Source organism: Lactuca serriola, chromosome 6, assembly GCF_051521515.1.
Source record: "Lactuca serriola cultivar US96UC23 chromosome 6, Lser_US96UC23_V15, whole genome shotgun sequence".
Lineage (NCBI taxonomy): Eukaryota > Viridiplantae > Streptophyta > Magnoliopsida > Asterales > Asteraceae > Lactuca > Lactuca serriola.
The window spans coordinates 29,890,484-29,909,406 of record NC_136413.1 but is presented as its reverse complement, the minus strand read 5'-3'; the positions used below and the strand labels follow the sequence as shown (position 1 = coordinate 29,909,406).

Genomic DNA, 18,923 nt, shown 5'->3' with positions numbered 1-18,923 from the left:
ACAATTAAGTCCAAAATTTCTTTTTCGAATATAAAAGCCCAAAAACCAACAAATTTCTTCACTTTAGTTCATTTTGCTCTGGTTACGAGGTCATGAGACAAAATCGTCTATTTTCTCAAAATAATAAGATTTTTCTATATGTTTTCTCAAAAAATTTAAATAATATATAAACGTATTTTTATTTGTGCATATATATATTTTTAAGTATTTTTCCATATTTTATATCCTTTTTCACGTATTCATGTATTTCTTTAAGTTTTTTATATAGTTTTTTATCTTATTTTATTTTTTTCGTTTTTTTATGTATTTTAAATGTATAAACGTATACTTTACCTATTCACAAGAATTTTTAAGATTTTTTTACATACTTTTATGTATTTTGGTATGTTTGTCACGTATTAATGTATTTTTTAAGTTTATTATGTAGTTTTTTATTACATATTTTATGTATTTTAAATACATAAACGTATTTTTTTATGTACTTATATGTATTTTTTTGAAGTATTTTTATGTATTTATATATATATATATATATATATATATATATATATATATATATTTATGTATTTTTTAATTCAAGTTTTATTGTAAGCTAACTATCAAACATTTTAAATGAAAATAAAAAACGATAAAGTACTTCAAAAACAAACATTTTCCAAAGCCGATCGTTAACATTCAACGCCATTTTTGTTGGTAATTCTTCCATTCTTTCTTGAATTCAGTTTGTAGATGAACAAAGTTCATAAATATCTTTATCGTTAATAAAGTTATTCGTAAATTCTAATCATTTACAAACTAAATTCAAGAAAAAAAAATATAAGAATTTGCCTACAAAAATTGCATTGATTGCTAATGATGGTCTCTGAAAAATATTTGTTTTGAAGTACTCTAATTTGAAAAATGTTTGTTTTGAAGTACTCTAGTGTTTTTTTCTTTATTTACAAGGTTTAATAGTCGAATGAAAATTCATGTAAAAAATGCCATAAAAACATATGCCAAAATACATAAAAATACTTTAAAAAATACATATAAATCCGTAAAAAATACATCAAAATACATAAATATGTGAAAAAACATACCAAAATACATAAAATATGTAAGAATGCTAAAAAATTAATATAATTGGTAAATAATATGTTTATACATTTAAAATACATAACACAACTTTATAAAAACTTTTAAAAAAATACATAATTATGTAAAACAATCCATAAAAATACATCAAAAATACGTAAATGCCTGAAGCAAATATACCAAAATACATAAAAATATATAAAACTACCCAAAAATTCATATAAAGATATAAAAAATATGTTTGTATATTTAAAATACATAAATAACGTAAACAACTATATAAAAAAACTTTAACAAAATACATAACACATAAAATATCAATACGTAAAAATACTTAAAGATTATATATATATATATATATATATATATATATATATATATATATATATATATATATATATATATATATATATATATATATATATATATGAAATCTGTAGAAAAATTTTGTTATTTTAGAAAATTTGACGATTTGGACACATAACCTGCTGAACAGGTCAAAATTGCTTAAAGTAAAGAATTTTGTCGGGTTTTTGGGTTTTTACTGTAAATTTTTATTTTTTGAGACTTAATTGTTAATTTACTAAAATAATTAGACTAATTTGGAGATTTCTCTATCAACAACCATACACAAAGTTATATATATATATATATATATATATATATATATATATATATATATATATATATAGAGAGAGAGAGAGAGAGAGAGAGAGAGAGAGAGAGAGATAGAGGGGGGAAGGATTAGTAGAAAATGCATAAACTTTGGAAACTTTAGAAACCCTAGAAAATCAATAGATATACATAGAAAAAATAGTTTGAGATATCTATTTTTTTTAACTTTACAAGGCTAAAAATCACAATTTTTTTTAATAAATTCGCTGAAATAAATTTTTAAAAAATGATTTTTTAATTTTTTTAAAAAAAAACTTTTCAAAGAATTTTTTAAATAAATTACGATTTTGAGGCCTTTAAAGTAAAAAAAAAGAATTAGATATCCCAAAGTATTTTTTATATATTTCTAGGGTTTTTTAGGTTTATGTATTTTCTATTAATCATCCCACAATATAAGGAACCATTTTAAACCAAATAATCAATCTTGGCCCGTTGAGAATAAAATAAACAATGAGCAAAAAAGGATGCACATTAAGAGGTTAGATGCACATACAACGAATCATAAACAAAAATCTAATTTTTTATAACTATTTTTTATTGAAAAAAAACCGAATATATATCTAATTTCATATTTTTTTTATTCTCTTTTCGTAGACATCTATATTAATATAAAAAAATGAAGATTTTTTCCCAAAAAAAGCCACTTCGTTTTGTAAGTTGTTTTAATATTTAAGCTTATTTATTATCGAAAAAATAAACATATATATCAAAATTAATAATTTTTGGTACTCTTTAAATAGATATTCATATCGATATATAAAAAAATATTTTTCTTTACTCTGTCGGTCATATTCACACTATAAATCTGAACTGCATATACTTTTGTTATTAGCATTCATAATGTTAATATGACTTACTATTTTAACATTTTTATTATTTACAACTTAATTCAATGAAATTTACATGTAAATCAAAGTATATTTTCTATGATTTTATATTATTTTAACTTTTTGATTACTTATAATTGTTTTTGTAAAAGTCATAACTTAATTTATCCACATTTTGAATATGAACTATATAATTTGATTTTCAAGATTCACAATGTGAATCCGACTTACTATTATTCATGCTGTAAATATAATTTATTTTTCAACATTCACAATATGAATATGAGCTAAAATTTCAACAAATAAAAATAAAAAATTATTTTTTTGTGCAGCAACATGATTTTCTATTTAAAGAATACACAAAACTATGATTTTTGATAAATGTATTTTATTTTTCTGATAAAAAAATAATTAACACCTACAAGATAAACAAATATGTACCATATTAAACGATTAAACATATATTTATTTAAATAATAATACAAACATAATTAGTTAATTAGTGAAATATAAAAATATTTAACAATATGGGTTTGATCATATGATTGTTTCCAGCTTAAAAGAGCTCATTATCCTTATAACTCAATGGTCAATAATAAGTTTGAAGGCTTGGACATTGATTTAGGTCATACTATATTACCTTAAAGGTTGGTTCCTATTAATAGGGTTTTGTTTAAGGTGTTTTAAAGCTAGTCGTACTAAAGAATCACATGATCAACAGTAGGTCCTAATGTTGGGACTCTTAAATTCAAATGGAGCTCAAAGAAAGGGATCATATATGGTTGTTGTTTCCCACTATAGGTTCGTTGTTATTCTTGACTTGTATTTCATAGCTTCATACCTTCATTAAGCGCGCTATTGGGGCCTTATTAAGTCGAGATAAACAATATTTTTTTCGTTAAGCGATGAATGCATTTGTATCCTTTTGTGTGAGAGCTTTATCTTTTTCCATTAGTGTAAGAACTTATACTAATATTTATTAATTTTATACTCTGAAAAAATGATAAGCAGTGAAATTTCTATGAAATGAAATTCTTTTGGGCTATCATTCTTTCAAGAATTATCATTCATCTCTCTCTCTCTCTCTCTCTCTCTCTATATATATATATATATATATATATATATATATATATATATATATATATATATATATTAGATAACATATTCATCATATATAGAATTTTAGCATTAGTGTATCATTTCAGTAGCAAGGATTGGTCAGTGATTCTGTTTTTTTTGTGGAAACAACAAGATAATCAAGGAATGGAAGTGTTATGATTAGTCGGAATACAAAGTGGAATTATAATGTCAGTGTTTCACCATGGACTGTCTGTCAGGGGGTTAGATAGGGTTTAGAATTTCCGATTTCAGGCGGAATAGTAATGGTTATTCTTCAGGGGTAGTGGAAGAAGTGTTCTAGTTGTCTGGTGTGGGTAGGAGGTAGTAAGGAATGATTTAGAGGACAAAATCTAATTTAAGCGGGGGAGAGTTGTAACATCCGTTTTCTTGGATGAATCAAATTAGGGTTTCAGAGGGTCAAAAGGATAGATTTTGGAGATAAAAGGGTCCTCATGACATGAGGCAGGGAGGCTCACGACGTGAGGAGGGTCGCATGAAGCTTCCATCAGGGACTGAGCTCACAACGTAAGCAATAAGAGCTCACGACGTGAGGATCGCTGCAGCCCAAGCCGACAAAGTTTTAGGGTTTCCCACGTATTTAAGCCCCCTTAACTCGATTTTAGGGTTCATTTCTCAGCCTCCACCTTCCCATAACTCAGAAAAACCTAACCCAAATCTGTCTTGGTGATTTTGGATCCATTTTAGTGTTTTGGTGGCTAGAAGAAGAAGAAGAGGTTCTAGAGTGTTGGTTCAGCAAGGAGGCTTTATCATCATCATCTTGTACACATTTTGGACCATTGTAAGTGTCCAAGATCCAATCTTTGTGAGCTCAAATTGGAAGATCTAAGTTCTAAGCTCCTCTTTGCATGTTTATGTAGGATTGCATGCTTGGGATCCATAAAGTAGGCAACTTAATGGATCAATGATTCGTTCTTTATGATTTAGTCTTCTGGATCTGAAGTGTGGTTAAAATTTGTGAATCTTTTTTAAGTTTGGGGCCATTTATTGTCATTTTGACCTAAAATGGGTTTAGGAAATGCTTGGGGTATGCATATCCATCAAGTAATCATTTTTATTGGCCTTTGGGGTCCTTCTTAGCTTATTAAAGAAGTAGGATTGAGGGCTTATTGGATTAAGGACTTAAAAGTTGGCCACGTTTGGTCACGTTTTTGGTAATCTGCTTGGGGCTCACGACGTGAGGGAAGCCCCGTTAACTTTCCTTTGACTAAGTTGGCTAGTTGAGTCGTGATGAGTTGGGATCTGATTGAGTGAGCTCTCACGACATGACCAAGGTCGGTCACGACATGAGGTGTGGTTTTTTAGCTTTTAGGCCTTGTTGGGCATTAGTTTTTTGTATATGGGCCTTGTTGGTCCTTGGGCCCATTTGGAGCTTTGGGTTTCTTTTAGGAATATTGGGCCTCCTTGGATTAGGCCTAGGATGGGTTTTGAGCCAATTAGGAAGCTGGGACATAATGGGCTTCTGATATTATTGGTGGACCTAAGGTTTTGGGCCAAGTGAGGAAATGGTAAAATGGACTTTTACCGTTAGTGTTGAACAATCAGAATTGGATCCTAGCTATGGGTTGTGGACCAGTTATTAGTTTGGTATTATTGGTTGGTGCTAGGGCTCAGGGATTTTTCGGATCGGCAGTCTGAGCTTTTATCTGAGATATTCGGCAGCTTGAGGTGAGTCTTCCTCACCATGTTTAGTGGGTTGAGGGCACCAATGCCAACACAGGGTTTATTATGTTAGAGTTCTAAGTTTCTGTGTGACTCTTGAATGTGTATGTGTTCATATGCTTCGTGGGCGAGGCCTAAAGGTTATTTGTATGCTATTACTTGTTATAATTGCGTGTTTGTATGTTTGGAAGGCCCGCTGTGCGAGCTAGGGCGAGGCTCGTTATACTCAATGGGAAGGGCCCATTATGCGAGTTAGGGCGGGGCCCGTTACACTCATTAGGCGTGGCACGTTGATTGATAAATATGTATGTCGGGCGGGGCCCGGTGTCGGGCGGTGCCTATTTTGTGTTTGATATGTATGGTATGTGGTATTTTGGGGAAAATCACTAAGCTTTGTGCTTACAGTTTTTATAGTTATGGTTTCAGGTACTTTTGGTTTGAAAGGGAAGGATCCAAATTGATCGCAACACATCCACCCATGTTTCTGCATTATGATGATATGGGGGTTGTACTCTGAGAACTGTTTTCTTATAAAGTATTTATGAATATTTATGAAAAGGATGTTTAATGTTGACTTAAAATATAATTAATTTTTTGGTTGAATTAAAAATGAAAATTTTACCTCATAATTTTGGGTCGTTACAAGTTGGTATCAGAGCCTTGGTTTGAGGGATTTAGACATACTCTCGGGTGTGTCTAAACTCAAACTGAGGGTTTAGTCAAATTTTCTTAAAATAAATGTTTTATTAAAGGTTTTTCTAATAAAAGAAAGGGGCGGTATACATGCAATCGGTCGAGCTCAAGTAAGTGATTCCTAAAATACTCATACATGTCTATCTGTTATATGGATTGAATGTTTGCATGCTAGGATAAGACTAGTGATACTTTCAGGAATTGCATGATAGATTGGCTTGATATGTGATGCCTTGTAGCCTAGGAAGCATTGGATGCTAGATTGGGAAAAATGTATTAGCATCCGGGATTACTAAGTGTATGCTTTAAGAATTGTATACGGTTAGGATCATTTAGCCCTAGAATGATTGATTTGGCCTTATTTCATGTTCCTCGTTTGGTTGTGGTCCTAGGGTAGAGTCTTTTATTTGAAAGTCTATTTGATCTTGTTTTGTGTATAATTTGCATGCATAAGGCAACCGACAGCGAGAATGGAAGTTCCTAGCATGAGTTGTGGTATGGAAATTTAAATGTTCTTTGGTTATTCTTTGGATTGGAGTGCTACTACACGAATGATGCTTGCTTTTTTCTTTGTAGAACTCTTAAGTGATGTGAGTTAGCTATTAAGTGAATATGTCAAGTCACATGTGACAAAGGTTGGATAATCTCAGAGTGACGGATTTGACCATATTGCGTAGCTCTTGTTTAAGTCTAATCGTTGTAGGGATAAGTCTTTTACTCGAAGGATTATCTAAGCTTTGTTACAAGTGATTGTATTCATGAGGTGGGTAACTGACATTATTGATGGGTTTTAAGCATAAAAAACAAAAACCTATGTGTGCATGCAACCCTAATTTTCCCGATCTATGTTTTCTCTAATTGAACAAACAACATTTGAACATCAATTGGGAAACCCTAGGAAACCTATGTAATTTTCGAAATTTAGATCTAGGGTTAGAAAACATGCTTTTGATTGTTATCTAGTAATAACAATGAAATTCTAGTCTTCTTGAAACATTGAGAGCAAGCGTCACGCCTCTAATGGTTCACACCCAAACTAAGAAAAAGGATGAGAGAGGAGAGAGGAGAGGAGTGATAGGAATTTCGGCTATTCCTCTAAGGAATTAAGTGGCCAAAAATGTGAAGGGGGTAAGGCCCTTTAAATAGTGAGGTAGCTTAGAGCCAAAAATAGGATTTTAGGAGGAACCCCTAATTCCCTTAGCTTAAGGACTGAACAGCCCAAGAATCCCCATCCAAGAGCCCTTAGACGAAAATTCTAGGGCCTTCTTAGAGATTTTCGTCCAACCTCTTCTAGGGAGCTTGTATAGCCCATTTCCTCAACTATAAATAAATTGTCAAACAGTCGTGCACTTTTAGTTAATTTAATTAATTCAATAAATTTATGATTAACTATTAATTAAATAATATGATTTCTAATTAATATATTATTTTCATAATACATTAATAAATAAATTATCTTAATTTATTATTTAAATAATAAATTCAACCTCTCTCCAAAAGTCATCATGTCCAGTTGCTAGTTTTGAGGACAACCCAAAAGGACTGTGCTACTATCAATTCAAGTATATACAAATTATAGGTATAGGCTTAGACACCTAATCCAACAATTATGGGGAGTTCTTCCACAGCTGATGGCAGGGTGAGGTTGGAAACCTAGGGAAGCCTAGGAAGTGCTTCAGTTGGTTGGTGGCGCAATTTAGAGTGTATTTGGAGTATCAGTTTGAGAAGGTGACTTAAAGGATTCATGATGATTCTTGAGGAAAGTATGGATAGGTGTGGAAGATAGTATTGGGCCCTTACTAGTGAAAGCACCAGATCCATAATCGAATCGGGGAGAGTCTTGGAGAATCTAGGAAGCCTGTGGGATGAGGATTCTTGGATATGTTTTGATCACTTGTATGCTTGTTTTCAGAATGGTGATGAGCACTTAGGAAGGAGGTTCGGGTCTGGATTTAGGCTCAGGTGCAGGTATTGGGTCGATCGATGAGCGCATGCGGGCGTTCATCTTGTTAGAGATTACTTGCGGTATTTTGGAATGGACTCCTATGATCTTTAGTTCGGTCAAGGAGGGGATTTTAGAACTCTTGGATGGTCGTCTCAAGGATTTTCAGACTGAGATTGCAGCAGGGCAATTGCGGGCCTATCTGGGGCTCAAAGCTTGTGGAGCTCCAGAATCCTTCGGGAAGGATGATCCTACTACTAGCTCTTATCATATGGGATCGGAGGTGGGTTATGCATCAAGTTTTTAGGAGGATCGATCCCATGATTGGATTACCACAGAGGTTTCGCGAGTGGTTACCCAACATAATTGGTCGTGTCACTGATAGATTGGTCATCAGGTTCGAGGTTCAGATCTTGGATGGTCAAGAGATTTATGGGATGGTCGAGGTAACTTAGGAGCAGGAGATTGGTTCAGATAAGCGATTGGGGAAGAGGAAGCGGTCTCATGGTCCGACACGGCGATCTGAACAGGTGGATTTTGCCATGGCTAGTGTAAGGAACCCGAGGGGCCGTAATGTTTGCATGAAGGATGAAGGGGCACATGAGCATATGTGTGGCAAGTCTAAATGCGACAGGTGCCAAGGGCATCAACTAGAGGGTTCAGGGTCAAAAAGGGATGTTTTCAGTTCGGATGGTAGAAAAGGTCTTTGTGTTTGTGCTTTGGAATGGTTTTGCTTGTGTGTAGGTTTGGCAAGTTATGAGATTTCAAAATTTTAGCAGTAGCGTATCGTTTCAGCAGCAAGGATCGGTCAGTGATTTTGTTTTCTATGGAAACAACAACATAATCAAGGAATGGAAGTGTTATGATCAGTCGGAGTAAAAAGTGGAATTATAATGTCAGTGTTTCACCATGGGCTGTCTGTTAGGGAGTCAAACAAGGTTTAAAATTTTAGATTTCAGGCGGAATAGTAATGGTTATTCTTCAGGGGTAGTGGAAGAAATGTTCTAGTTGTCCGATGTGGCTGGGAGGTAGTAAGGAGTGATTTCTAGGACAAAATCTAATTTAAGTGGGGGAGAGTTGTAACATTCGTTTTCTTGGATGAATCAATTAGGGTTTTAGAGGGTCAAAATGTTAGATTTTGGAGAAAAAGGTGTCCTCACGATGTGAGGCATGGAGGCTCACGACCTGAGGAGGGCCGCATGAAGATTCCATCCGGGACTGAGCTCACGACGTGAGCAATAAGAGCTCATGACATGAGGATTGCTGTAGCCCAAGCCCACAAATTTTTATGGTTTCCTACATATTTAATCTCCCTTAACTTGGTTTTAGGGTTCATTTCTTAGCCTCCACCTTCCTCTAACTCAGAAAAACCCTAACCCTAATCCATCTTGGTGATTTTGCATCCATTTTAGTGTTTTGGTGGCTAGAAGAAGAAGAAGAAGAAGAGGTTCTAGAGTGTTGGTTCAGCAAGTAGGCTTTATCATTATCATTTTGTGCACAATTTTGACCTTTGTAAGTGTCAAAGATCCGATCTTTATGAGCTCAAATTGACAGATCTAAGTTCCAAGCTCATCTTTGCATGTTTATGTGGGATTGCATGCTTGGGATCCATAAAGCTCGCAACTTTATGAATCAATGAGTCATTCTCTATGATTTAGTCTTATGGATCTGAAGTGTACTTGAAATTTATGAATCTCGTTTGAGTTTAGGGCCATTTATTGTCATTTTGACCTAAGATGGGTTTAGGACATGCTTGGGGCAGGCATGTCCATCAAGTAATCATTTTTATTAGCCTTTGGAGTCCTTGTTAGCTTTTGAAAGAGCTAGGATTGAAAGCTTAATGGATTAAGGACTTAAACGTTTGGTTTTTAGCCTCGGACTGTTCTCACGATGCGAGACACAAGGTCTCATGATTTGAGAAGCGTTTGGTCCCGTTTTTGGTCATCTGCTTAGGGCTCATAACGTGAGAAAGGCTTCTCACGCTGTGAGGGTAGCCCCGTTGACTTTCCTTTGACCAAGTTGGCTAGGTTGAATTGTGATGAGTTGGGATCTGACTGAGTGAGCTCTCACGACGTGACCAAGGCTGGTCATGACGTGAGATGTGGTTTTTGAGATTTTGGGCCTTGTTGAGCCCTAGTTTTCTTTATGTGGGACTTGTTGGTGCTTCGGCTTATTTGGATATTTGTTATCTTTTAGGAATATTGGGCCTCCTTGGATTAGGCCCAAGATGGATTTTGGGCTAATTAGGAAGTTGGACCATAATGGGCTTCTGATGCTATTGGTGGGCCTTAGATTTTAGGCTAAGTGAGGAAAGGGTAAAATGCACTTTTACCCTGAGTTATGAACAATCGGACTTGGATTCTAGCTATGGGTTGTTGACCAATTATTATTTTGGTATTATTTGTTGGTGCTAGCGTTGGGGGATTTTCCGGATCGACAGTCCGAGCTTTTATTTAAGATATTTGGCAGCTTGAGGTGAGTCTTCCTCACCATGTTTAGCGAGTCGGAGGCACCAATGTCGACCTTGGGTTTATTATGTTAGAGTACTATATGTCTGCGTGACTCTTACATGTGTACGTGTTTGTATGCTTAGTGGGCGGGGCCGAAATGTTATTTTGTATGCTATTACTTGTTATACTTGCATGTTTGTATCTTGGGCGGGGCCCGTTATGCGAGTTAGGACGATGCCTGTTATACTCAGTGGGCGGGGCCCGTTATGCGAGTTAGGGCGGGGTGTGTTGATTGGCATATCTGTATGTCGGGCGGGGCCCATTATGTGTTTGATATGTATGGTATGTGGTATTTTGAGGAAACTCAGTAAGCTTTGAGATTACGGTTTTTATGGTTATGGTTTCAGGTATTTTTGGTTCGAAAGGGAAGGGCCCGGTTTGATCGCCACACATCCACCCATGTTTCCGTGTTATGATGATTTGGGGGTTGTACTCTGATAATTATTTTCTTATAGAGTACTTTTGAATATTTATAAAAAGGATGTTGATTGTTGACTTAATATATAATTACTATTTTGATTGAATTAAAAATAAAATTTTTACCTCATAATTTTGGGTCATAACTCTTTGCGTGGGGGCACATCTACTGTGTGTGTGTGTATATATATATATATATATATATATATATATATATATATATATATATATATGTGTGTGTGTGTGTGTGTTTGTTTGTATGTATGTATGTGTATGTGTGTTAGGGTCAAATTATATAGATTTTTTGATGCAAAACATGTACATAGCTTTATAGTTACAGAGCTCATTGTTAACAGTAAGTCCCAGCTAAGTATATGCATATTACGACTTAGTAAGCTAAGGTTTTAGACAATCAAGATATCTTTGTGTTGAGTATATTGCCAATATTGTAAGTAGGTTGTTATTAACTTCAACATGTAGCTTTTGTTACACCTATGTTGAATTTTTAGAATTTTAGTTATTATTATTATCGTTAAACATATTAGTTATCATTTTTATTTTAGAGTAGTTATATATGATGTTGAATTCTATTAAAAAAGTTAATGTGTGATTACTATATTGTTTAATGTTGGATAAGATTTTAGTAGAATATTAGAAAATGACATTAGAAGCCGATGAGTTGTAGTAGACTAGGTTAAATGCCTCAAACATGCACTTGGGGAGCAATCATACATACTTATAAAACTAACATTTTTTCTTGAATCTCATGCATTTGAAATCCTCTTTTTAACTTCCTCAAACCACAGTCATTTGAAACCCCCTTTTTTAACTAATGCAACTCAAAAGTTTTCTTAATTATGATTTAACACTCGAAAGTTTTATAACTTATATTATGTTTAATTAACATTTAGTGAAAAGTTTACTATAAAAAGGCCAATCTTTTGTGTATTTTGTGTTATATAAAATCTTACATGTAAGAAGGATTTGAAGATATTCTGATTCAATAGTTTTCATATAATTGAAGCATTCACGATCCAAATATGATGATTTGAAGAAATGGGTTATGCCAGAAAGCGTGTTTACTCCCTATTTTCAAAAATTAACTCGGACCGTCCCTCGTTTCTTTTAGACTTGCATGTTTCATCCCTATTGACATAAAATGACTATTTTGCCCTTAATAATTTCTTTTTTTTCATTTTCTTTTATTTATATATAATTTTTTATTAAAAAATAAGAATAAACAAACAAAATACCCCCACCCTTCCCCCTTCCATTTCTTCCTATCGAGTAAAACATATAATTTCTTCTGCCTTCATCTCCTTCTTTCTCACTCGATCCCTACGCCAACGAAAACCCCATCACCGCCACCTTCACCAACTCTGCCATCATCACTATCATCTCTAACCCTTAAAACCTGCAATAAGATTCGACTATGGCCATCATATTCTCCATATATTACCCACCCTACGAAGAATCCATTGAAACAAAATCGATCAGGACATCCATGGTGGTGATTTTTCTAGATTTGTCATGTCGTACATGTCGGGGTTGCTCTCTTCATAGAGCTTCAACAAAAGAATATACCCAACTGACCATAGCTTTATTTGATTTGCCAAATTGCTTGACAGGAAATTGAGTTTCGAGAATTCGTATGTACCAAGCCGTAATTTATTCCCGATATCATGTGATGAACCATCATAGTTCTTTAACAGGAGAGGGAAATCCATGGTGGTGATTTTTCCTGATTTGGTAAAAATTCATATCTGCTTAAGGGTTGAACTAATACAAGTGTGTGTTTCCAGAAGAATACATCGAAACCAAATCAACCAGAAACACAAAATCAAAATCGATTTAGGAAGGATGGAGAAGGGGAAACGAAGAAATAGGGATAAGCTGCTCAATGAAACAATTGGGAAGGGCATCATTCGAAGACTAAACCTTCACCCGTTTCCTCCGATCTCCTCTTTGCCTCTCATCGGAAACATAAATTTGTGATGGGTTGTTCTTGGTGTTGCTAGAAGGGTGTTCTTAAGATGGAGTGTGGAGGTGGGAAAAGATGATCTAGACACCAGAACCTTCCTCCTTCCCATCGACCCGATCGTTGGAAGCTACCTCCATATATGTCGGAAATTGTTGAACTGAACGTCGCCGGAATGTTGGAGGCTGAGGGTTTTATGGCTGGTCGAAATCCTAGAATGTGAGGGTGAGGTTTAATGAGAGAAAAGATAAATAAGGGGAAGGGTCGTTAATTTTTTTTTTCTAAATATAATTTATAATTAATAATACTAAATAAATCAAAAATAATTAGAAAATAAATAAATAAAGGGCATTATGGTCATTTCATATCTTATATGGACTAGATTTGCAACAAAACCACGTATCAGGGATGGAGTGTGCAACTTTTAAACAAACGAGAGACGGTCCAAGTTAATTTTTGAAAATAAAGTCTAAACATGCTTTCTGGCATGTATACGAGGGACGAATGGTGTAATTTACCCTAATTGTAATATGATTTTTTCTTTCAACCAAAACAAATGAAGCTTTTTTATTCTTTCTTTATATTCAGTTTCTCATTTAATCTTTATATGTGATTTGTGTGTATTAATCAATCTTGAATGTGACTCTCTAAACATCAATATTTTGCTTGGAATATCTTTCTGATTCTTCTTTTTCAAGAAAAATATTTTGATTGCACGTTAGTGAAGAATTGTCATCAAGTTTCTATGGTTGAATGGTGTTAAATGAAGAAAGAAGATTCAAAAAATGGATATAGGTTTTTTTGTTTGAGCAAGGTTGACAAATGTTAGTTTTTTCTTTTGATTTAAATGTATATTTATGTAACATCTTTATTTATATATTCAACCACCTAATGATCATATTTATTTGATTGTAGTTTTCTATTTTGATTATGTTTATCTTCTATTTTTTTTTGTTGGGTTATCCTATACAACATATTTAAAAGTCAATATTTAAAAGATAACATAATTTTGAACATTTGATATGTAATTATGATAGACTTATCATAATATGTTATTCATATGAAAGTAATTTATCCATATTACTACCATAAGAATTACATATGACATTTACGAATATATATATATTATATGTGATTTGTTTAATATGTATATGCACCTATGTATGTTATAAATTTATAATTAAATATCTTTATGTTTAATAATTGAAGAGATTAAAATGATGCATCAAAACCAATTATTTAGACGAACTTTATGTTTAATAATTGAAGAGATTAAAATGATGCATCAAAACCAATTATTTAGACGAATATAATAATAATAATAATAATAATAATAATAATAATAATAATAACAATAATAATAATAATAATAATAATAATAATAATAATAATAATAATAAATATACATTTTCAAGTACCTCATTCACTTGAAACTCACACTATAACTCAAGAGTTTTCTAATTTATGTATATTTATTAGTTACAACTTAAGAGTTTTTGACTTATGATTATTAATTAGTAATCACTAATAACTTTTTATTTTCCTTTCTTTTATAAGGTTGTAAAGTTTTGCTCATTAAAAACATTAATATAATTGAAGAGATTTGTGATTTAAATATGAAGAGTTAATATAAATGTTATATAGATGTTTTAGTGTTTTATGTTATTAAAAGTTATAGTGTTTATTTTTCATATTTTTTATTATTCGTTGTATATATATATCTTTTTTAATACAAATGTTATAATAGATGTTTTTCTATTTTTATGATACTAAAAGTTGTAGTTCATATTTTTGCTTATACGTTTTGTTACCCGTTATATTATCATTCATTTGATATATAATTTACACAATTTTAAACAGTTTATAAAATTATCAAATAATTGTATATCACAATGACTTAAAAGTTAAACTATAATTTTTAATAAAACTAATATGTTAATTATATGTTTGTTTTACTACTAACATTTTGTTTCAAAGTAGAAATATTAAATAATAATTTGCTAAAAGTTATTATTTTAACTATATAATTCTATTCTCGAGCAACGCGTGTGGATTCGCCTAATATGGTTATACACATGGTGTGAGTCCTAAGTGTAAAAAGGAATCCACATATTACAATTTCACATGTACAATGAAAGCTATATCTAATCTAAAATTTCTTATAATTAGTCAACAATTAATTGAATTGTTGCAACCAAAACAATACCACTTTCATCCATTGCTAGAGTAACCCAATATATCTCACCAAGCAAATGATGGAGTGATAATGTTTTAGTAATACACTTTGAACAATTTTCTACGAAACTACTTGCCTTCAAACGACACATGTTGTCGTTATGAGTGTACCTATCCCGACGATGTGCCATGATCACAATTTTTAATAATTCTTTTCAATAATGATGGTTAACGACGATATCAACCGATGACACGTCGTTGGTAAACCTTGATATATATATATATATATATATATATATATATATATATATATATATATATATATATATATATATATATATATATATATATATATATGAACAAATATTATCCTAACGTTTAGTCATCGGGTCTTCAAGATTGGATATGAATCGAGAGCTCGGATATACATGTTGATTGTGATTTCCTAACTTGGTTTCGAGCTACAATCATGGAAGACTGCCGCTATGACCGTCATATGACATGGCCTTAGGAGTCACCTCTAACGATCATGCAATGAAGATGGTTTGGCTAACAGTGACGGATCCAAAAAGAAAAGTCATGGCTTGCACAAATTTTTTAGGGGTGACACTAATAGAAAAAACTCATTTTTGAAGGTATTTTCCGTCACAAATTTGTCAATAAACCGACGAATTTACACTAAATTCATAATTATCCGATTTTATGATGGACTGCCAATGGATTCGTGACGGGTTTGTAACAAATTTCAAACAAATTTTAACAAATTAAAATAAATTTACATTTTATACGATAAAATGGGGGTGATACGAGCTACTCCGTGCAACATAGTATAGCCACTCCTGTCCGGCTAGGATGAACCATGTATGTGAGACGATAGTGTTGTTTGAAATCACAACATATATAAATTGTTTATAATATATTTGTGGGTATTAATATATTTGATGTTTATAATATATTTGTTTATATTATAAAGAAATAACATATATAAATTGATTATTTATTTCTTCATAAATTTTTATAAATCTTCCTATTCTAATAAAAGAATAGTTTTATTCTCTTTTTGACATGTGTCATCTTATTAAACATCTTAATTAATGCATATTTTATTTTTCTTTTGCCATGTGTCACCATATTATGTGTACTAATTAATACTTGCCACATGTCAACCTATTGATTATTATTTTAAATTTTAAATTTTCCACTCTATCTACATTAAATTAATATCATTAAAATAAAATTAATACAAATTATAAAGTGATATAATTTCACATATTTATTTAAAATCAATAATTATAGTTTTATATAACTAAAAAATCTCCTAATTAATAATTTATTTAAAATACTAATTGATTAATAACTTTGAATTTTCACTCAAAAAACTTAATTAATTTTGTAATCTTGGTTTCCACGGGATATAAACTAGTAAACAAATAAATAGGTGTTTGGTCCGACGGTATTACCTGTATCGGAAAGATTGTTATTGTTATAAAAAAAAATAATGTACATTTTGAAATATAAGATAAGGGTGTATCAATAATATTAAATAGTAGTTTGTTTAATATTAAGTGTAGATTATAAGTTCCGTTGTTCAAGGGAAGAATATTAAAAAGAGAAAGGTGATTTAGCTTCAGCTTCAACTACAGCTGCCCGAATCTCCTCGAACTTCGAGGCCTTTTTGCATGTATATATATAAACCCTCGCCCACCACCTCCACCACACCGTATTCAGGAATCCCTCAAAAGAAACACACACTTCCTATCCATCACAAGGTAAGACTATACTAGAAACCCTAATCGATTCACACTCACACACACACACATTGTATACATGTACTTGATCTAAAATCTCTCTCTCTCTCTCTCTCTCTCTCTCTCTCTCTCAACATTTGGTTTTGTGGTGTAGAAAGATGAGCAGGCCAGGAGATTGGAACTGCAGGTCATGCCAGCACTTGAACTTCCAGAGGAGGGACTCTTGCCAAAGATGTGGGGAGACGAGGTATGGTGGTGGGGGTGGTGTGTTTGGTGGTAGAGGAAGTATCATCAGCCCTTCAGCATTTGGCTTCACAGGCCCAGATGTCCGACCGGGTGATTGGTACTGCAATGTTGGCAACTGCGGGGCTCACAACTTTGCTAGCCGCTCGAGCTGCTTCAAGTGTGGTGCGTTCAAGGATGACTTAGCTTGTAGTGGTGGTGGTGGTGGTGGTGGTGGCGTTTTTGATGGTGATATGTCACGTGGCAGGGGTTTCGGGTTTGGTGGAGGAAGTGGTGGTGGAGGTGGTGGCAGCAGCCGTTCAGGGTGGAAGTCCGGTGACTGGATATGCGGCAGGTAATATTGATTCGTCTCCTATATATAAACATGTTTAACACTTTACACTTTCACATCATTTGCATATATTTCATGCATGGATAAATGCTCTACGTTAGGATTACTAATAACTTAAGATCATGTGACTATGAGTCTATGACAATACCAAGTCCACAATCATGCCAAAATTGTCGCTATTTACATGTAGAGTTAAACTCTATCTACATTTAAAGACTTCAATTCCAATTATTTGCCACGCATTTTTCAAGGTTTTATTTTGTATATCCACTTTATATATCCTAAACATACTATCTAGACCATTTTCGGACCTATATTATCCCTAAAGGGTATGCAATTCTTTTGGCAGTTTATATTGGAAAATCTGGACTTATCTAGACATGAGGTAGATGAGATACAAAAACTAGAAAAACATTTGTCAAATAAAGTTTATGGGTGCATGACTAAACTTATAAATTTATTACAGCGTACATAATATAGTGACTTGATTTTTGTAGGCCTGGTTGCAATGAGCACAACTTTGCAAGCAGAATGGAATGTTTTAGGTGCAACGCACCTCGGGAATCGGGTAACAAGTCTCCTTATTAAGCAGGTTGCGGCATTTCCAGTTCCGGGTAAGGCTTTTTCTTTATATTCTCATCGATATCAATCTATAAAATGTTAAATATATAAGACACAAAATCTAAATTAATATTCGTATGATATAAATTTTCAGGTATCATGGACTTGCTATCTACCAAACAGGAAGAGAGATAAGTGATCGATCAGACAGAATCATGAAGAGCATCCAGTTGATAGGAAATTCTAAACTGACCCCCTTTTTGCCCATATCATAATATGCAATCCTATCTTTGATTTTTTTTTCCTTTTGTTTTATTTTTTTTTTTTTATTTCAATAGTAATGGTCTTTTCGAGCCGCTAGGAGTTTAGGTGAATCATGGTTAATTTAATTACTACAACTCATGTTATATGGCTGATTAATTCCTCATTATTATGTGAGTTTCTTACTTGAGATCGTGTTGTTTGGGGATGGGGTTTATCTAATATTATGGGGTCGTTTTTTTCTTCACATGTTATAACTTAAAAAAGTACACAAGTGTTAGAATAAAGAAAACAATACCCTTTCTAATTACATGATTAAATTGATTTGAATCACCACCTGATACGTACATATTCTAGTGTGCTAACTTCTAAATACTAATTAATGCATGTACGTACAAGAACTTATTAAAATTATGGGGCTACTTCTGGTTCCAGTAACCAACATGTGTCCCCTAAATCTTCCATTGTGATAAAATTTTAAATATAATATATAATCTATGCATGCCAAACTAGAGTACGTATACGTACGTAATGGGATGTGAAATATCAGTCATAGACCCATGGGAAATTTAAACATTAATTTGATTGTTACATTCCAAGTTCTGTATGTTATATATATTGTTTGTCAGGCGAATAAATTATGAGCGAAAGTAATTAGTTCTTTCTTACAAAACATCAAGAAGAAATTA

General features: G+C 32.7%; 1 protein-coding gene across 1 annotated transcript; it reads left to right on the top strand.

The window, feature by feature from the left end:
• The first annotated feature begins 16,805 nt into the window (after window positions 1–16,805).
• Window positions 16,806–18,300, top strand: LOC145060171 (RNA-binding protein involved in heterochromatin assembly dri1-like). Its single transcript, XM_079007884.1, has 4 exons — window positions 16,806–16,859; window positions 16,993–17,415; window positions 17,910–18,026; window positions 18,128–18,300. Exons 2-3 carry the CDS (start codon window positions 16,997–16,999, stop codon window positions 17,998–18,000), a joined length of 510 nt encoding a protein of 169 aa, XP_078864010.1. The 5' UTR covers window positions 16,806–16,859; window positions 16,993–16,996; the 3' UTR covers window positions 18,001–18,026; window positions 18,128–18,300.
• Window positions 18,301–18,923: the final 623 nt, after the last annotated feature.